Source organism: Styela clava, chromosome 7 (assembly GCF_964204865.1).
Source record: "Styela clava chromosome 7, kaStyClav1.hap1.2, whole genome shotgun sequence".
NCBI lineage: Eukaryota > Metazoa > Chordata > Ascidiacea > Stolidobranchia > Styelidae > Styela > Styela clava.
The window spans coordinates 12443729-12458929 of record NC_135256.1 but is presented as its reverse complement, the minus strand read 5'-3'; the positions used below and the strand labels follow the sequence as shown (position 1 = coordinate 12458929).

The window sequence follows — 15201 nt, the reverse complement described above, 5'->3', positions numbered from 1 at the left end:
ATTTCCTATGCAGCCCTTGTCTGCTAATAGCTTGAATTTACTTCAATTCAAGATCATTTATAAGTTTAAACGATGAGGATATCATTGGTTTAAAATAAGATTAGTTTCAGCGGATCATTTTCAAGTCGAGTACGTTACTATTAGATAACATGTTAACGTCTATCAATCATTCAATGCGGCAGCTCAGTAAAAATCGCCAAAATCAGTACCTGGCGAAATTTGTTCTAGTATTTATGGTTTTGTTGTATCTTATATATGCGAATTATTATGCTGGGGTTGAAGAAAACATACGATTCAAAATATCTTCTGAGAAGACACTAAAAGGTTCAAGAATTTTGCTAGAAGACAAACTCAGAACAAACTTACTCAGTTCGTCTTGGATTAAATTGTTTCCTCATCTGGAACATATGGTCGAATCGAGGGCAAAATTGACGGCAGAAAAAATTACCAGTCCTATTAACACTGTGGTAAAACTGATTGACAGGAAAACGTATAAAACTGGAGAATTATTCAATGCAACGATCACCGCTTACGATGAGCTCGGCTATCGGAAGAAATATGGAGGCGATTTCTTTATGGTTACTTTGGGACGTCAAAGTTATAAAAATGACGGAGTGTCGTGCGAAGTTTATGACGAGAAAAACGGATCATATCACGTGACTTGTTTTCTCCTGTGGCCTGGTAACGCAGTTCTACGAGTAGTTCTTATTCACCCCAGCGAAAGTATATATGAACTCATGAAGATGTATTCATCGGAATCAGAATGGGGTGTTCGAATGGAAGCAATTATGTTAAATTCCAAACAAGAAAATGAACGTATCGTCTGCTCGATTGGATTCCCGGAAACGAGGTTGGCATTTAAAATATACTGTAAACACAATCAATCGATACGGTCTCAGCGAAATTGTGTCTAATATTTTCAAATTGATTACCATAATCTCTTTGATGGGCGTTGCCTGCATCTATCTATTTATTTAAGCTTGCCTGATTATAAGTATTCATGGTTTTGTGGCAGTAACAATAAATTCACGTTTCGTGATATATATGTATTATTTATTGTAGGTCCGACGAATTATGTGACTTATCAAATCCAACTCATGGAGAAAAATGGACGTGCCTGAAACCTTCGTCGGGTGAATGTTCAAACATAACATGGATGCAGAAGGTTGCTAATGAAAGTAAATTGCTCTTTTGGGATAACAAGTACTTTCGAGATGGATATAATTCTTATATTGAAATCAAAGGTTCAGGTGCTGCTATTCGTGTACAGGACTCTGTCAATCCTCCCATGTACCCTCCGATTTTAAATCGTAGAGTGGGTGTGGATCCGTCGACACCTACTGGGTGGGTCCTGAATTCACGATGGAATTTTTTTGGAAGGGGAATTCACAATTCTAACACAATACGACTTCGGCAATGTGCGGCCGGTAAAGAATTTTATTTTATAGGCGATTCCACTTTAAGACTGTGGCATAGTTACTTTGCCCAAGTATTACACATAAAACAAGAAGCGCCAACCAATCCAATTTTATATTCTCAACCCCAAGACGGTTACAAAGAAGATATAAACACATCTATTCATTACAGAGCCCACGGTCCACCGATGCATAATCCGGGCCCGGTATGGGTCCGTCCATTCATAACCGATACTTTAGACTCTATAAAAAACGGTGGCAGTGGTACATATGTGATAATTACAATAGGATTACATTTCGAGCTTTATGACGCCGATATATTTGGTGAGAGAATAAGAATGATTAAAACAAGGATAAAATCGTTACTATCTCGCCACCCCGGTATAAAAGTATTCGTAAAAGGCCTTCATCATCACGAGCACACTCCGCTGTGTCCAACGTCTTGGATCACTTATAGGTATGATGTCATGCTGCGACTTGAATTTGTGAACATGAAAGGAGTCGTGTTTTTGCCCATGTGGGATTTCTCTGTCTTAAGAGCAAATAAAGATCTGCATCCACAAGGTGACATATTCACGACACAAATCGGAATGTTTTTATCTTATATTTGCTAAAATATTTCGCAAGAAACAGAAAAAATATCAAGTAGCTTTGGACAATGCAGAGAATTTCCGACGTTTGATTTGACGACATGTGTCAAAATTTAGTATGAACCGCGGAAAGGCACCACCAATTAATTTGCTTGAGAAAGAAATGACGATTTTTATATTTTTATAAGATCAATAGTCCTACAATTATCTGGACTAAATTTATGTTTTCAAAACAAGAATACAAACACAGTTTTTTAATCCGGATATTATCATATTCGGCACAAGATTTACACCTATTAAGCAGCGACCTTAATCGCCACGTATGCAGTGTGTGTTTGGCAACAAAAATCTAAATAATTTTACTTGCAATATTAAAACAAAATAGCCAATTTTTGTGCATCTCTGAATCAACAAATGCATGTCAATATTGATTAATTGTAATGCACCCGATGGCTGGAATATATTACAAGACACTCTCACTTAAAAGCAATGGAAGAGTTCTACATTCACAAGTTACTGAACGTATAAAAAGTAAATATTCATTTGAAATTGTTTGTTGTTTCTTATTGACTTTTATTTTGATGGGACTTCAAATGTCGGTGCATGATGGAAAATTCTATATACTCTTGATTTTGAGCGAGGGCTCAGCTCTTTACTTTAACAAGTCTTTAAAGGGACATGATACTTAATAATATTTCAAAAAATAGCCTCAGTTCATGTTTCACAAGAAAAAACGATTTTTAACAATAAATCAACCAGCAAAGAGTGTTAGTGTATAGCATTTTCTTCGAAAAAAAAAATAGGCTACTGCATGGTAATATATACGCGGATACAAGCGACAAATATTGTACAAGAAGATACATAAGATGCGAAAAACATCATGGAATCACATGCTCTTTGTATTTAATATTATTTACACTTGATAATCATGGATTGGTTCGAAAATTAATTAAAATCAAGACCTTTGTTTTGAGAAGTTGTATTATGACAAAGAAACTCAAAATTTCTTGTGATTAGGCTTTGTTCCTTTCTCATCATCGGACACATCGATGAATACATCTACAAAATAAAACAGAAACTGTAAATTTCGCTTCAAAAATATTTACACTTCAAAACTATGAGGTTATGTTTATACCTTTTCTGTTGGCAAATTTATCGACACTGCTCAGTCGAATCGGTATTGCTAGTGTTGGTGACAGCGGTGCTGATAAATCTGGTCGAAAAAACCACGAATCAGAACGACTTCTGTAAAATGATAAATCATGTTGTAAACCAAGAAGAAAGTATTTTACAAAAAAAAAATCGTTTCTCATAATTAGATTTTTCTAATAGTTGTAGATAAAAGCTTTTGTCAAACGCAAGTTTGGTTAGCTCTGTATGGGTATATTCTTCAGTTCAACAGAATTATCATATTTTTAGGAATTTGCTGATATAAACGATACATGTACGCGCTCGCACTTATACACAACGGTGGTACAGACCTTTAATTTGATTAACAAATTTTATAGATAGTACCTTTTTCTTTCTCTTCTTCGATTTGCAGTTCTTGTCCCTCTCACAGTCAGATAGAAAAATTCAACAATACTCAGGATAAAACAAAGTGCACTGAGGACGTTCATGTATCGCAGAAATATTGTTTTTTCCTTTATATATAGATACAAGTAAGGATTAAAGAGAAAGAATTAACAAATTCCAATTGCATTGGTAGATCAATATTACATTCGTATATAAATCTTTAATTACTTCGATAAAAGGTTAAATGTCGTGCGTCATATTGTGAGATGTTGACGTCATAAGTAGTCATGTTCTTTTAAATGCATCGGAAATTTTTTTAACAATGAGTATGATCAACCTAATTTCATTTTACGAATACGATTTGTGGATATTCGAAATTATATGTATATATATATATTTATAATGCTATTTGCTGCAACTGTTTTGTCCTAATACATTCTATGCCTATTTACGAAGAAAAATAGAAACAGTGATTTAGTTTATTTACCCATGGCCTGGATACCCAACATGGTACATATCCACCCTTCCCAAAACTAGTATGTTGGTTACATGCACTTTCAATGTCTTTCCCTTCACACTTGAACGAAGCTGGCACGCTGAACCATAAAAAATCCAAAACTCCGAAATTGTCCGGTTCCCGACTGTGATCCTGAACAATTATAATCACGTGTTACTATGAAAACGTATAAACATATGATATAATTTAACATATCAAAATAGGTTTCATATGACTAATTTGCTGGGAGGTATTGTTAGCGAGAATCATAACGTGTTTCTAATTTGATGACGTTTTACGTTGTTACGCAGACGTTGCAAACGTATCGACGCAGCCTTATTGCGACATAGTCCTGTTTCTCGATTAATCCCGGGAATTCTAAATTATCGCCACGCTGCTTCGACAGTTCGATGAGTTGGCACCTTCTGTCTTGTATTCAGTGTAATCTATTGCGCTAGTAGTTGTTTATCGTGTTTAATATTGGGTTTACTATTCGCGGTTAGGATAAACGATTCGAATTGAAGTTATTAATTGGGTTTAAAATCAACGGTTCATACTGGAGTTGTAATATAATGTAGGGATACAGGTTAGGGTTGTAATATAGTCCAAATAGAATGATAAATGTTGTTCTTTATATTTAGTCACATAAGTTAAGTTGTATTTACTTTGGATTATAATTTGTTGAATCGAGTTGCCTGGAGATCCTAAACATTCGGTATGTAAATATTGTTTTATCTTGTATGATTCATTCTGTATTTTATTATTGTGAATACTATTTTATCCTATGTGATTTAATCTGTACATAATTGTGACATATGGTTATCTGCTAATTGATGTGAATTGTTATTGCTTGTAAAAATGGTAATGCTGTTATATTTGATTAATTGTGCCATATAAGCTATTTAGTTTTATCTATTATTTTGGCAGAAAACCGTTCCATTAACAACGTTCCTTTACGTTCCTCATACCCGGTATCAAGAGTTACGTTACGTTCCATTAACAACGTTCCGTTTCCGGTACCCGACAAGTTCTATTTTCCTGATTCATGTACGAGATTTGATTTGAAGTGTCTGTTGATTGTTATTAAAGATATTCACCGATTTCAAGTTGAATTATATTGGGGCAGCATTTGAAAGGCACAGAAGAATCTGGCGGCACTTTAACCGCTGTTTACAGACTTTAATTGCTTGAAAGCACGGACTAGTTGTAACAATTAACCGATATAGGTTGGGGTCAGGACAGGGGTATTGGGACGCGTTTTTGAAGTCTCCAATCACTTAATGTGCGTGAGAAGTAACCAGGCTACATAGAATCGAGCGCAACATTAAAGTTTTCGAATGAAGGAAAACTGAAGTTTTCTATTTCGAAATCAAACCAGAGTATTGTAAGCAGCAATTGAAAGATATCAAACTTTTCAATTGATCCTAGAGTGAGTGAAGAAAGTCACTTAAAAGTCGAAATGGCGGCAAAACCAGTTTCACAAGAAGAACTGGAACGTTTATTGGCTGATCTGAATGGTCAGTATAGATCAGCAGAAGAATTGATGTTGAATCCAAGAAATAAGGAGATTCTACACTCCCAAGTAAAAGAAATAGATGCAATGTTTGTGGAGTATTCTAAAGCTTATGAAATACATGTTGCAGAACTGCCAGTAGATGAAGAGGCTCAAAGAGTAGCTAAAGAATCTTTCCAGAGAGAAAGTTATGGATATGAAGAGTTCAAAGCACATGTTGAAGAGTGGCTTTCCAGACAAGAAAGCACACAAATCGTTGAGAATCCTCCATCAAAACCACAATCTATAGCTAGTAGAAAATCATCTAATATGTCAAGACCTCGATCTGCAAGGACAGCATCGAGTTACAAAAGTACAAGTTCCAGTTACAAGAGAACTGAGGCAATAGCTGTCAGAGAACTTGCAAAATTGAAAATGAAGCAACTGTAAGAGTTGGAACAAGCTGAAGAATTAAAATCAGCATCAGAGAGAGAAATAAGGCGATTACAAGCTATACACGAATATCAAGCCGCATGTGTAGAGGCGGAAATGTGGGAAATAGGCTCTAATCGCAATGAAAGGGTTCAGTTTCAAGAAATGGATTCTGGACCACCGATAGCACAATTGGTAGAATGTGAAGCAGCACGGGCTGAAGTAAACACACCTCAAGTGGGTCAAACCAATTGTATTGTGCCTCCTAGAGAGCCACAAGTTAGATTATCCCTGGATCCGGTCCAGGAAGTGGTTGCGGAAGTGATGAATCCCGTTAATCAAGAATTTCGAACTAGACAAGGTGGAACGAGACAGGCTAATTTGGTGAGTCCTGTAGAAGTACCTAATATGCCATCACAAGATGTTGGCTCAATTCTTGCTACTATGACATCTACAATGCGTGACATGGTAGATCTACCTAAACCCGAATTACTTTCGTTTCATGGTTCTCATGAAGAATATACAAGATTCATGAATAGTTTCAAGATAAATATTGAGAACAAGATTTCAGATGACAATCTAAGATTGACTTACTTGCAACAGTTTTGCAAAGGTAAAGCAAGAGAATTGATTCGTCAATGTTCTGTATATCCTCCTACAGAAGGATTGACTTTAGCAAAGAGACTTCTAAGAGAAGCTTACGGAAGACCATTGTTGATTGCCAGAACTTATATGGAAGAGTTGGTACATGGTCCAATGTTGAAACCAGATGATCGAGATAGTCTTCTGGATCTTTCTCATAAAATGGAAGAATGTTACCTAACGCTGTCGCATTGGAAGCAATATTCAGATCTAAATAATTTTGACAATATTGCTCAACTTTCATGTAGATTACCCCTGAAGTACCATAATAAATGGGAAGAGGAGGCAGCAGATTATGAGAATAGAAACATTGAACTAAAATTTGAACATCTTTTAAAGTTTGTCAAGAAAGCAGCAATTACGGCACAATCATCGATGGGCAAAGCTATGAGAGCTCATAAAGAGAGGGAAAAGGCTAAACACCCTCAAAAGAAGAGAATTTATGCAAATTCCACTTCAACAAGTGGTGATGGCAAACCTGAACAATCTACCGAGAGAAAAGGTACATTTGTGAGAAATAGATACAGATGTGTTATCTGTTCAAAAGATCATTTTCTTATTCATTGTCCAGAGTTTGAAAGAAAATCTGCAAGTGAACGCGAGGCTACAATTCGTGAATTTCATATTTGCAGAAACTGTTTATACATTGGTCATATGGCACGGCAATGTCGTAAGAATCCTGCATGTACTGAGAGAGGATGTGGTGGCAGACATCATAGAATGCTTCATCGAAATGTTGCAGATACTAAGCGAAAAGAGCAAAGTACAAGTTCCGCTACTCAAACTGCTACATCGGGATCGACCTTAACGAACTATACCAGAAATTCAGCTGGAGTATACTTGAATATAGTTCCAGTGAAAGTATCCTCACCTCAAGGTAGAGAAATTGAAGTATACTGTTTCCTAGACGAGGGAAGCACCTCTTGTCTATGTGATAAAAGATTGATGGAACTTTTAGAGATGGATGGTGAACCAATGAGTTATTCCATTACTACTGTAAACACACCGAATCCACAGAAACAAGATGGATTCGCTCTTGACTTAACTGTTAAACCACTGAAAGGGGAAGGTTGTGTGACATTACATCGTGTGCTCACGGTGGATGAAATTCCGACAGTACCGAATAAATTACCTAAAAGGATTGAATTACAAAGGCATGAATATCTCGAGGGTATTGAATTTCCAAAATTACCAGATGAAAGAGTGATGCTCATGATTGGCGTGAATGTACCTGAAGTATTCTGGGTGAAAGATGAAAGACGTGGTACTACAAATGAACCAGTTGCAAAAAGAAGTATTCTTGGTTGGTCACTGGTCGGGCCTGCCTTTAATAAAGCTTCTGGGAATGAAAGTTTTCATGTACATGTTAATCATGTTGAAGTGAAAAGTGAAGATCTTCAACAACAAATTCGAGAGATGTGGGAAACGGATTTCAAAGATATATCATTGACTCCCACACCAACATTGTCAAGAGAAGATAAGTATGCATTACAACTGATGGAAGATAATATAAAGATGGTGGATGGACATTACCAATCTCCGTTACCATGGAAACCAGGATGTCCTGAATTTCCTAATAATCGTGATGCAGTTATGAGAAGAACCAACAATTTGGGAAAACGCTTGTTGAAGAATGAAGTTTTAAGGGACAAATATTGCAGTACCATGGCTGAATTTATAAAGAAAGGATGGGCAAGGAAAATTCCTGCTGCTGAATTTGAAGCATCCATTGGTAAAGCGTGGTATCTTCCTCATCAACCCGTTACATCAGAACAGAAACCTGGTAAAGTACGCCTGGTATTTGATGCAGGTGCAAGATATTTGAACACATCACTGAATGATCAATTACTGCAAGGTCCAGATATGGCAAATGGATTGTTATCTGTTTTGCTACGTTTCAGAATGTACAAATATGGTATAACTGCAGATATAGAAGCTATGTTCTTACAAGCTCGTGTAACGCCTAGGGATGTTGATGCATTGAGATTCCTATTTTGGCCTGATGGAGATTTGACAAAAACTCCTGTCGATCATCAGATGTTAGTGCATTGTTTTGGAAATACATCAAGTCCATTTTGTGCAAATTACTGTTTAAGGAGAACTGCAGAAGATTTTGGAAAAGACTTTCCATCAGATATAAGTGACAATATCAAAGATAATTCATATATAGATGACTTCCTACTTGGAGCAGATAGTATATCTGAAGGGAGGAGAATTGTCAAGTAAACCTCAGAACTTACTGAATGTGGAGGTTTTCATTTAAACAAATGGAGGAGTAATTCAGAAGAAATTATTTCTTGTGTTCCAGAAAAGGATAGAGCACAAATTCAAGCAAACGTAAATTTAGACCCAAATCGTGTTGAACGAGTTTTGGGAGTTGTGTGGTTCGTGATAGAAGATTGCTTTGGATTTAATACAAAGCTGAAGCAAAAACCTGATACGAAAAGAGGAGTTCTAGCAATTTTAGGTTCCATATTCGATCCCATGGGTATTGTATCACCTGTGATATTGCAAGCAAGACTTATATTCCAAGAGTTATGTCGTCAACAATTGGGATGGGATGAAACTATTGGAGCAAATGAACAAATAGCATGGGAAAGCTGGACTAGAGCAATTCCAGACTTATCAGAAGTCAAATTACCAAGATACATTAAACCGAATTCATTTGGGGTTATTGTTTCACAAGAATTACATCATTTTGGCGATGCATCACAAGTTGCCTATGGATCAGTTTCATATTTGAGGTTATCAGATGAAAACGGTCAAATACTCGTTCATTTTTACTTGGAAAATCAAGATTGTGTCCTATCAAGACAATATGTTCACTTCCACGGCTGGAGATTACAGCTGCTGCGCTTTGTGTGCGGGTGGATATATTTTTAAGACGTCGATTGAAATTTGAGACGAATGTCAAATCTATATTCTGGAGTGATAGCACAGCTACTATCCAATCAATTTACAATTCGTCGAAAAGATTTCCTACTTTCATAGCTAACCGATTAGCAAAAATTGAAGAAGGTTCAGAGCCACATCAATGGCGTTATGTTCCAAGTGAATTGAACCCAGCGGATTATGCATCCCGTGGAATGACAGCAAAGAAATTGATTGCAAAGAAATCATGGTTACAAGGACCAGAATTTCTCTACCAGAATGAAGAGAACTGGCCACAAATGCCAGTTAAATTACCAGATTTACCATTGGAATTTATTCTGAAGAAGCCAATTAACGTTCTAGTGAATCTAGTGACAGAGAATGAACCTTTGGACAAGTTTATCAACTATTATTCTTCATGGTATAAGTTGAAGAAAGCTACGGCATGGATTATCAGATTCAAAATTTATTTACAAGCTAAACCAACTGTTCAAAAGGGTGAATTGCAAACAGAAGAGTTGAGAAGATCCGAAAATGAGCTGATAAAGTATTTACAAAATCGTGAGTTGAATAAAGTTATTGCAAAGTTACAAAATTCTGATGTACAAGGAAAAAGTGTGCTTAGAAATTTGAAAATTGCACCTTCAATGCAAAAGTTGAATCCTGTTTTAATTAATGGAATATTGAGAGTGGGTGGAAGATTGCAAAACGCACCCATAGAATTTGATTTGAAACATCCAATAATACTGCCAAGTAACCATCATATCACACAGTTGATTGTCAGAGAATACCATAAAAGTTCACATCATTGTGGAGCAAGTCATACATGGAATTTGCTGAGACAGAAGTTCTGGATTATCAATGGAGCTGTTGTTGTAAAGCGAAATATTCGTAATTGCATTTTTTGCAAAAAGAGAAATGCTTCGATGGGTAAGCAATTTATGGCTGACCTACCTAAAGAGCGTGTGACACCAGATCAACCACCATTCACATGTGTTGGAGTTGACAACTTCGGACCGTTGTTGGTGAAGCAAGGAAGAAGTTCTGTGAAGAGATGGGGCTTGATAATAACCTGTGCAACAACTAGAGCAGTGCATTTGGAAATTGTGCATAGTATGGATGTCAATTCATTTATTAATGGGTTAAGAAGATTCATAGCCAGAAGAGGCAAGATTTCAACCATTATTTGTGATAATGGGAGCAATTTTACAGCTGGAAATAAAGTGTTGAAGAAAGAAATTCAAATTTGGAATTCCAGTAAAATGGGAGAATTTTGCAGACAAAGTGATATCATATTCAAGTTCAATCCTCCCACAGCTTCACACTTTGGAGGTTTCTATGAATAACTCATCAGATCAGCAAGAAAGATACTGACTGCGTTATTGCATGATCAATTAGTTACTGATGAAGCATTGTCTACTATATTTTGTGAAGTTGAAAGTCAATTGAATTCAAGACCACTTACACCTATTAGTATGGATCCTTTGGATGAAGAACCACTTTCACCAAATCATTTATTGTTGCTGAAGCATAAAGCAAATTTACCACCAGGAATATTTGACAAGAAAAGATTGTTATGCGAGAAGAAGATGGCGTCAAATACAATATTTGGCTGACCAATTCTGGATAAGATGGTCCAGAGAAGTACTTGTCAATCTACAAGCTCGACATAAATGGTTGAAGAAGGAAGACAATTTCAAAGTCAATGATCTTGTGTTACTGGTTGACAACACAATACCAAGAGGGAAGTGGCTGACTGGCAGAATTATGGAAGTTATACCAGACAAATTTGGAGCTGTCAGACAAGTGACTGTCAAAACTTCTCATGGGTTTTTAAGAAGACCAATAGCAAAACTTTGTATGATTCAGAGAGCTGATGAGTAATTCATTGTTAGTTGTATTACTTATTTGTGATGATTCTCACTTTTTCTTTTTGAATTGTAAGATGTATTCTCTTCGTTCCTACATCTGGGGCGGGGAATGTTAGCGAGAATCATAACGTGTTTCTAATTTGATGACGTTTTACGTTGTTACGCAGACGTTGCAAACGTATCGACGCAGCCTTATTGCGACATAGTCCTGTTTCTCGATTAATCCCGGGAATTCTAAATTATCGCCACGCTGCTTCGATGAGTTGGCACCTTCTGTCTTGTATTCAGTGTAATCTATTGCGCTAGTAGTTGTTTATCGTGTTTAATATTGGGTTTACTATTCGCGGTTAGGATAAACGATTCGAATTGAAGTTATTAATTGGGTTTAAAATCAACGGTTCATACTGGAGTTGTAATATAATGTAGGGATACAGGTTAGGGTTGTAATATAGTCCAAATAGAATGATAAATGTTGTTCTTTATATTTAGTCACATAAGTTAAGTTGTATTTACTTTGGATTATAATTTGTTGAATCGAGTTGCCTGGAGATCCTAAACATTCGGTATGTAAATATTGTTTTATCTTGTATGATTCATTCTGTATTTTATTATTGTGAATACTATTTTATCCTATGTGATTTAATCTGTACATAATTGTGACATATGGTTATCTGCTAATTGATGTGAATTGTTATTGCTTGTAAAAATGGTAATGCTGTTATATTTGATTAATTGTGCCATATAAGCTATTTAGTTTTATCTATTATTTTGGCAGAAAACCGTTCCATTAACAACGTTCCTTTACGTTCCTCATACCCGGTATCAAGAGTTACGTTACGTTCCATTAACAACGTTCCGTTTCCGGTACCCGACAAGTTCTATTTTCCTGATTCATGTACGAGATTTGATTTGAAGTGTCTGTTGATTGTTATTAAAGATATTCACCGATTTCAAGTTGAATTATATTGGGGCAGCATTTGAAAGGCACAGAAGAATCTGGCGGCACTTTAACCGCTGTTTACAGACTTTAATTGCTTGAAAGCACGGACTAGTTGTAACAATTAACCGATATAGGTTGGGGTCAGGACAGGGGTATTGGGACGCGGTTTTGAAGTCTCCAATCACTTAATGTGCGTGAGAAGTAACCAGGCTACATAGAATCGAGCGCAACAGGTATAATACGTATGTATTCAATATTACATATTGATAACGTATGTATTAAATACAATAACTGGTAATTTGGTAAACTGGAGTCCCACGCGTAAAACAATAATTTTTCACTGTAGCTTAATAGGGTAGATGATGTTTTCCGACTTTTTATTGTTGTTTTTGAAGATGATTTTTTATGTTAATTGATGCTGCTCAGATCTCTTACATCTAAATCCTCTATTGACAAAGTCTGATCTACCAAAGGGTTAGAGTTTTAACTCACCATGAATTTAAAAAGTTCATATGATAGATAAATGAAGACTCCTTCCACCACCCCTCTTGTTATCACGTTCAGGTAATATGCCCAGGAAATACTATCTGTCACAGCGATCTGCAAACAATATTAAAGCACTCACTCTTTAAAAACGTCTTACTCAACAAGATTCAACTAATAATAAATCGCTGGACTTTGGATGGAAACGAATCATTATTCATTGCTGATGTAAGATCAAACAGAAATGACGGATTTTTTTAAACATTTGATTCCAAAATAGAAATCAATATATTAAAAATGTCAAGCACATAGATCAAAGAATATTTGTGTTACATATATGTTAGAATTTACCTCTTTCATGTTGTCTGCATTTGCGTCATAAACACTTTTGAATCGAACCTTTGTAGGCTTTCTGTTGCCTTTCTTTTTCAAGAGTGTATTATCTCCACTCTGAAACAATAATATTTCAGAAATACGGTTTAGCTTTTTTTCACCTGATTACTGCTGTTTAGTAAAACTTTTCAGAAGTGGTGATTGTCTTTATCAGTTATAAATGTTAATATACGAATATTGATCATAATTGAGATGAACATGAAACAATCACAAGAACAAAACGTTTCATTATCGGTAGCGGGCACGTAGAAGAACCAATGATTTTGCCAGATCTTCAATATCTAGATATATAATATTTTTTCAAAATGACCTGTTTCTCGTACCTTAAAAGTACCTCTGTTTTCTGACCAGTTGTCATCCTCTACATGCTCATCGGCTGCAGCCGCGATTGCATTCGTGCTTTTCATTTTTTCAACTTTCGATTTGATTCCAGTAACAAAGAAGTGAAATAGAATAGTAGGTGTTGTGACAGCCAATAGCTGAAAAGTACATAATTTTATAAGTTAATATCACATATAGTCCACCGAATACTTTGACCCAGAAAGTGGACGTTTGGTCCAGTAGACAATCCTCGTAATTTTTGCTGAAAGAGCATCCCATATCAGTTTTCCTGTTAGTCTTACGCGGCCTACTCATACACGCTTAAAATCAAGGTTCGTTTTTCACAGATTTCGCCACATGAAACTAAATTTTATCCTGAAATTATTCGAGCCGGTAACACACTTTTCGCAATAATTAGGAAAATTATACATACCTGAAAGGCCCAGAATCTTATGTGAGCAATCTTCGAAAATTTACTGAAGCAAACATTGTCGCAACCAATTTCTAATGTACTGCATTTGAATTCAGACTGTTCGTCGCTGTAAACTAAGACAATTATTATTTTAAAATTCGGTGAAATCCAATAATTCAGAATAAATTTTTAAGAGAAATGTTACTAACCTTCATCTCCAATTGTAACGACAACCATTCCTCGGAAAAGAAACACAACCAAATACCATATTTGTCCAAATACTGTGCTATATTCAGTTACCTAGAAGCACACAAAATAATCATGATATTGGCTATTGTTGGTATATTGGAGAAAATATTATGCCTTCATTTAATGCTTCTTCCCATGTCATTTTTATAATCGAACTAGTACCAAAATATAAAAAAAATATAAAATATACCAAAACCATCTTGAACTATAATAGCCACTAAAATGGTACTCGAATTTAGTCAATGCTCGCCACGGATATACCATAAGGAAATCTTATTCGACACTGTCTCAAATATTGCGTAGTTAAAATTATTCACAAAATTTCTACTTACTTGTTCAGTAAATCCTTTTATAATATCAAGCATTTTGATTAATATTTATCTCAGTGAATAGTTCGATAATCTATCCATTAGCTATATCTAAAACACAGAAAGTTTTATGAAACCTTTTGCGTTTCCATAAAAAATACATTTCGAAGAATAATCATTATGAGCGAGCAAAATTAACCGAAATATTCGGTTTTATTCGTGTTCCTTTCCACATATAATACTTTTTTTTAGTAATTTATCCCATTTCACACTTTATCTGTTACCCTAACTTGTCAAAGATTTTGGTCATCACCCACCACGCACGCCTGTCGTATATCAAATAGCAGACCCCACTATTTGATATTGGGTTTTCAAACAAAAGTTAGACTCATTGACACCGCCGCCGTCGCTAGCATCTCACCCCATACTTCTGTCTTAGTGTTTCTCCCGTTTTCTTCATTTAACTAACTACAATAATCATGTTATTCGGTAATGAATAGAAATCCTGTTAACCATTCTAAAGCGGCTTTTGTTCTTGAGAGGATTGAGGACAAATACGAGTGCTTCGTCAGCCGTCGATAAAAAGGGAAAGTGGATGTCAGAATGTCAAAAAAAGAGATATATGTTCGAATTGAATCCATGCTTGGTTAAATATGGCTACTGGCTAATACAATACTTAAAAGTGTGTTTAGCTTATATTGTATTATACACCAAACCATTTCTGCTCGCTTTTATCTATGCTCTACCTTGATTGATTTGCCAGATTAGTCT

General features: G+C 35.7%; 4 protein-coding genes across 4 annotated transcripts; 3 read left to right on the top strand and 1 right to left on the bottom strand.

Annotated features, from left to right (window-relative positions):
* Positions 1-94: 94 nt before the first annotated feature.
* LOC120328761 (NXPE family member 3-like) lies at positions 95-2152 on the top strand. Its single transcript, XM_039395295.2, has 2 exons — positions 95-850; positions 1063-2152. The coding sequence occupies exons 1-2, from the start codon at positions 150-152 to the stop codon at positions 2027-2029; spliced, it is 1668 nt and encodes a 555-aa protein (XP_039251229.2). The 5' UTR covers positions 95-149; the 3' UTR covers positions 2030-2152.
* Positions 2004-14588, bottom strand: LOC120328762 (gap junction beta-2 protein-like). The gene is made up of 10 exons (XM_039395296.2): positions 14455-14588; positions 14083-14173; positions 13895-14007; positions 13464-13619; positions 13099-13197; positions 12757-12864; positions 4008-4169; positions 3521-3648; positions 3141-3250; positions 2004-3064 (listed from the first exon to the last, which is right to left on the bottom strand). The coding sequence occupies exons 1-10, from the start codon at positions 14485-14487 to the stop codon at positions 3003-3005; spliced, it is 1062 nt and encodes a 353-aa protein (XP_039251230.2). The 5' UTR covers positions 14488-14588; the 3' UTR covers positions 2004-3002.
* LOC120335791 (uncharacterized) lies at positions 4438-5980 on the top strand. The gene is made up of 2 exons (XM_078114411.1): positions 4438-4731; positions 4944-5980. The coding sequence occupies exon 2, from the start codon at positions 5476-5478 to the stop codon at positions 5956-5958; it is 483 nt and encodes a 160-aa protein (XP_077970537.1). The 5' UTR covers positions 4438-4731; positions 4944-5475; the 3' UTR covers positions 5959-5980.
* Positions 9477-12345, top strand: LOC120335473 (uncharacterized). Its single transcript, XM_078114409.1, has 2 exons — positions 9477-11887; positions 12100-12345. The coding sequence occupies exon 1, from the start codon at positions 9669-9671 to the stop codon at positions 10797-10799; it is 1131 nt and encodes a 376-aa protein (XP_077970535.1). The 5' UTR covers positions 9477-9668; the 3' UTR covers positions 10800-11887; positions 12100-12345.
* Positions 14589-15201: the final 613 nt, after the last annotated feature.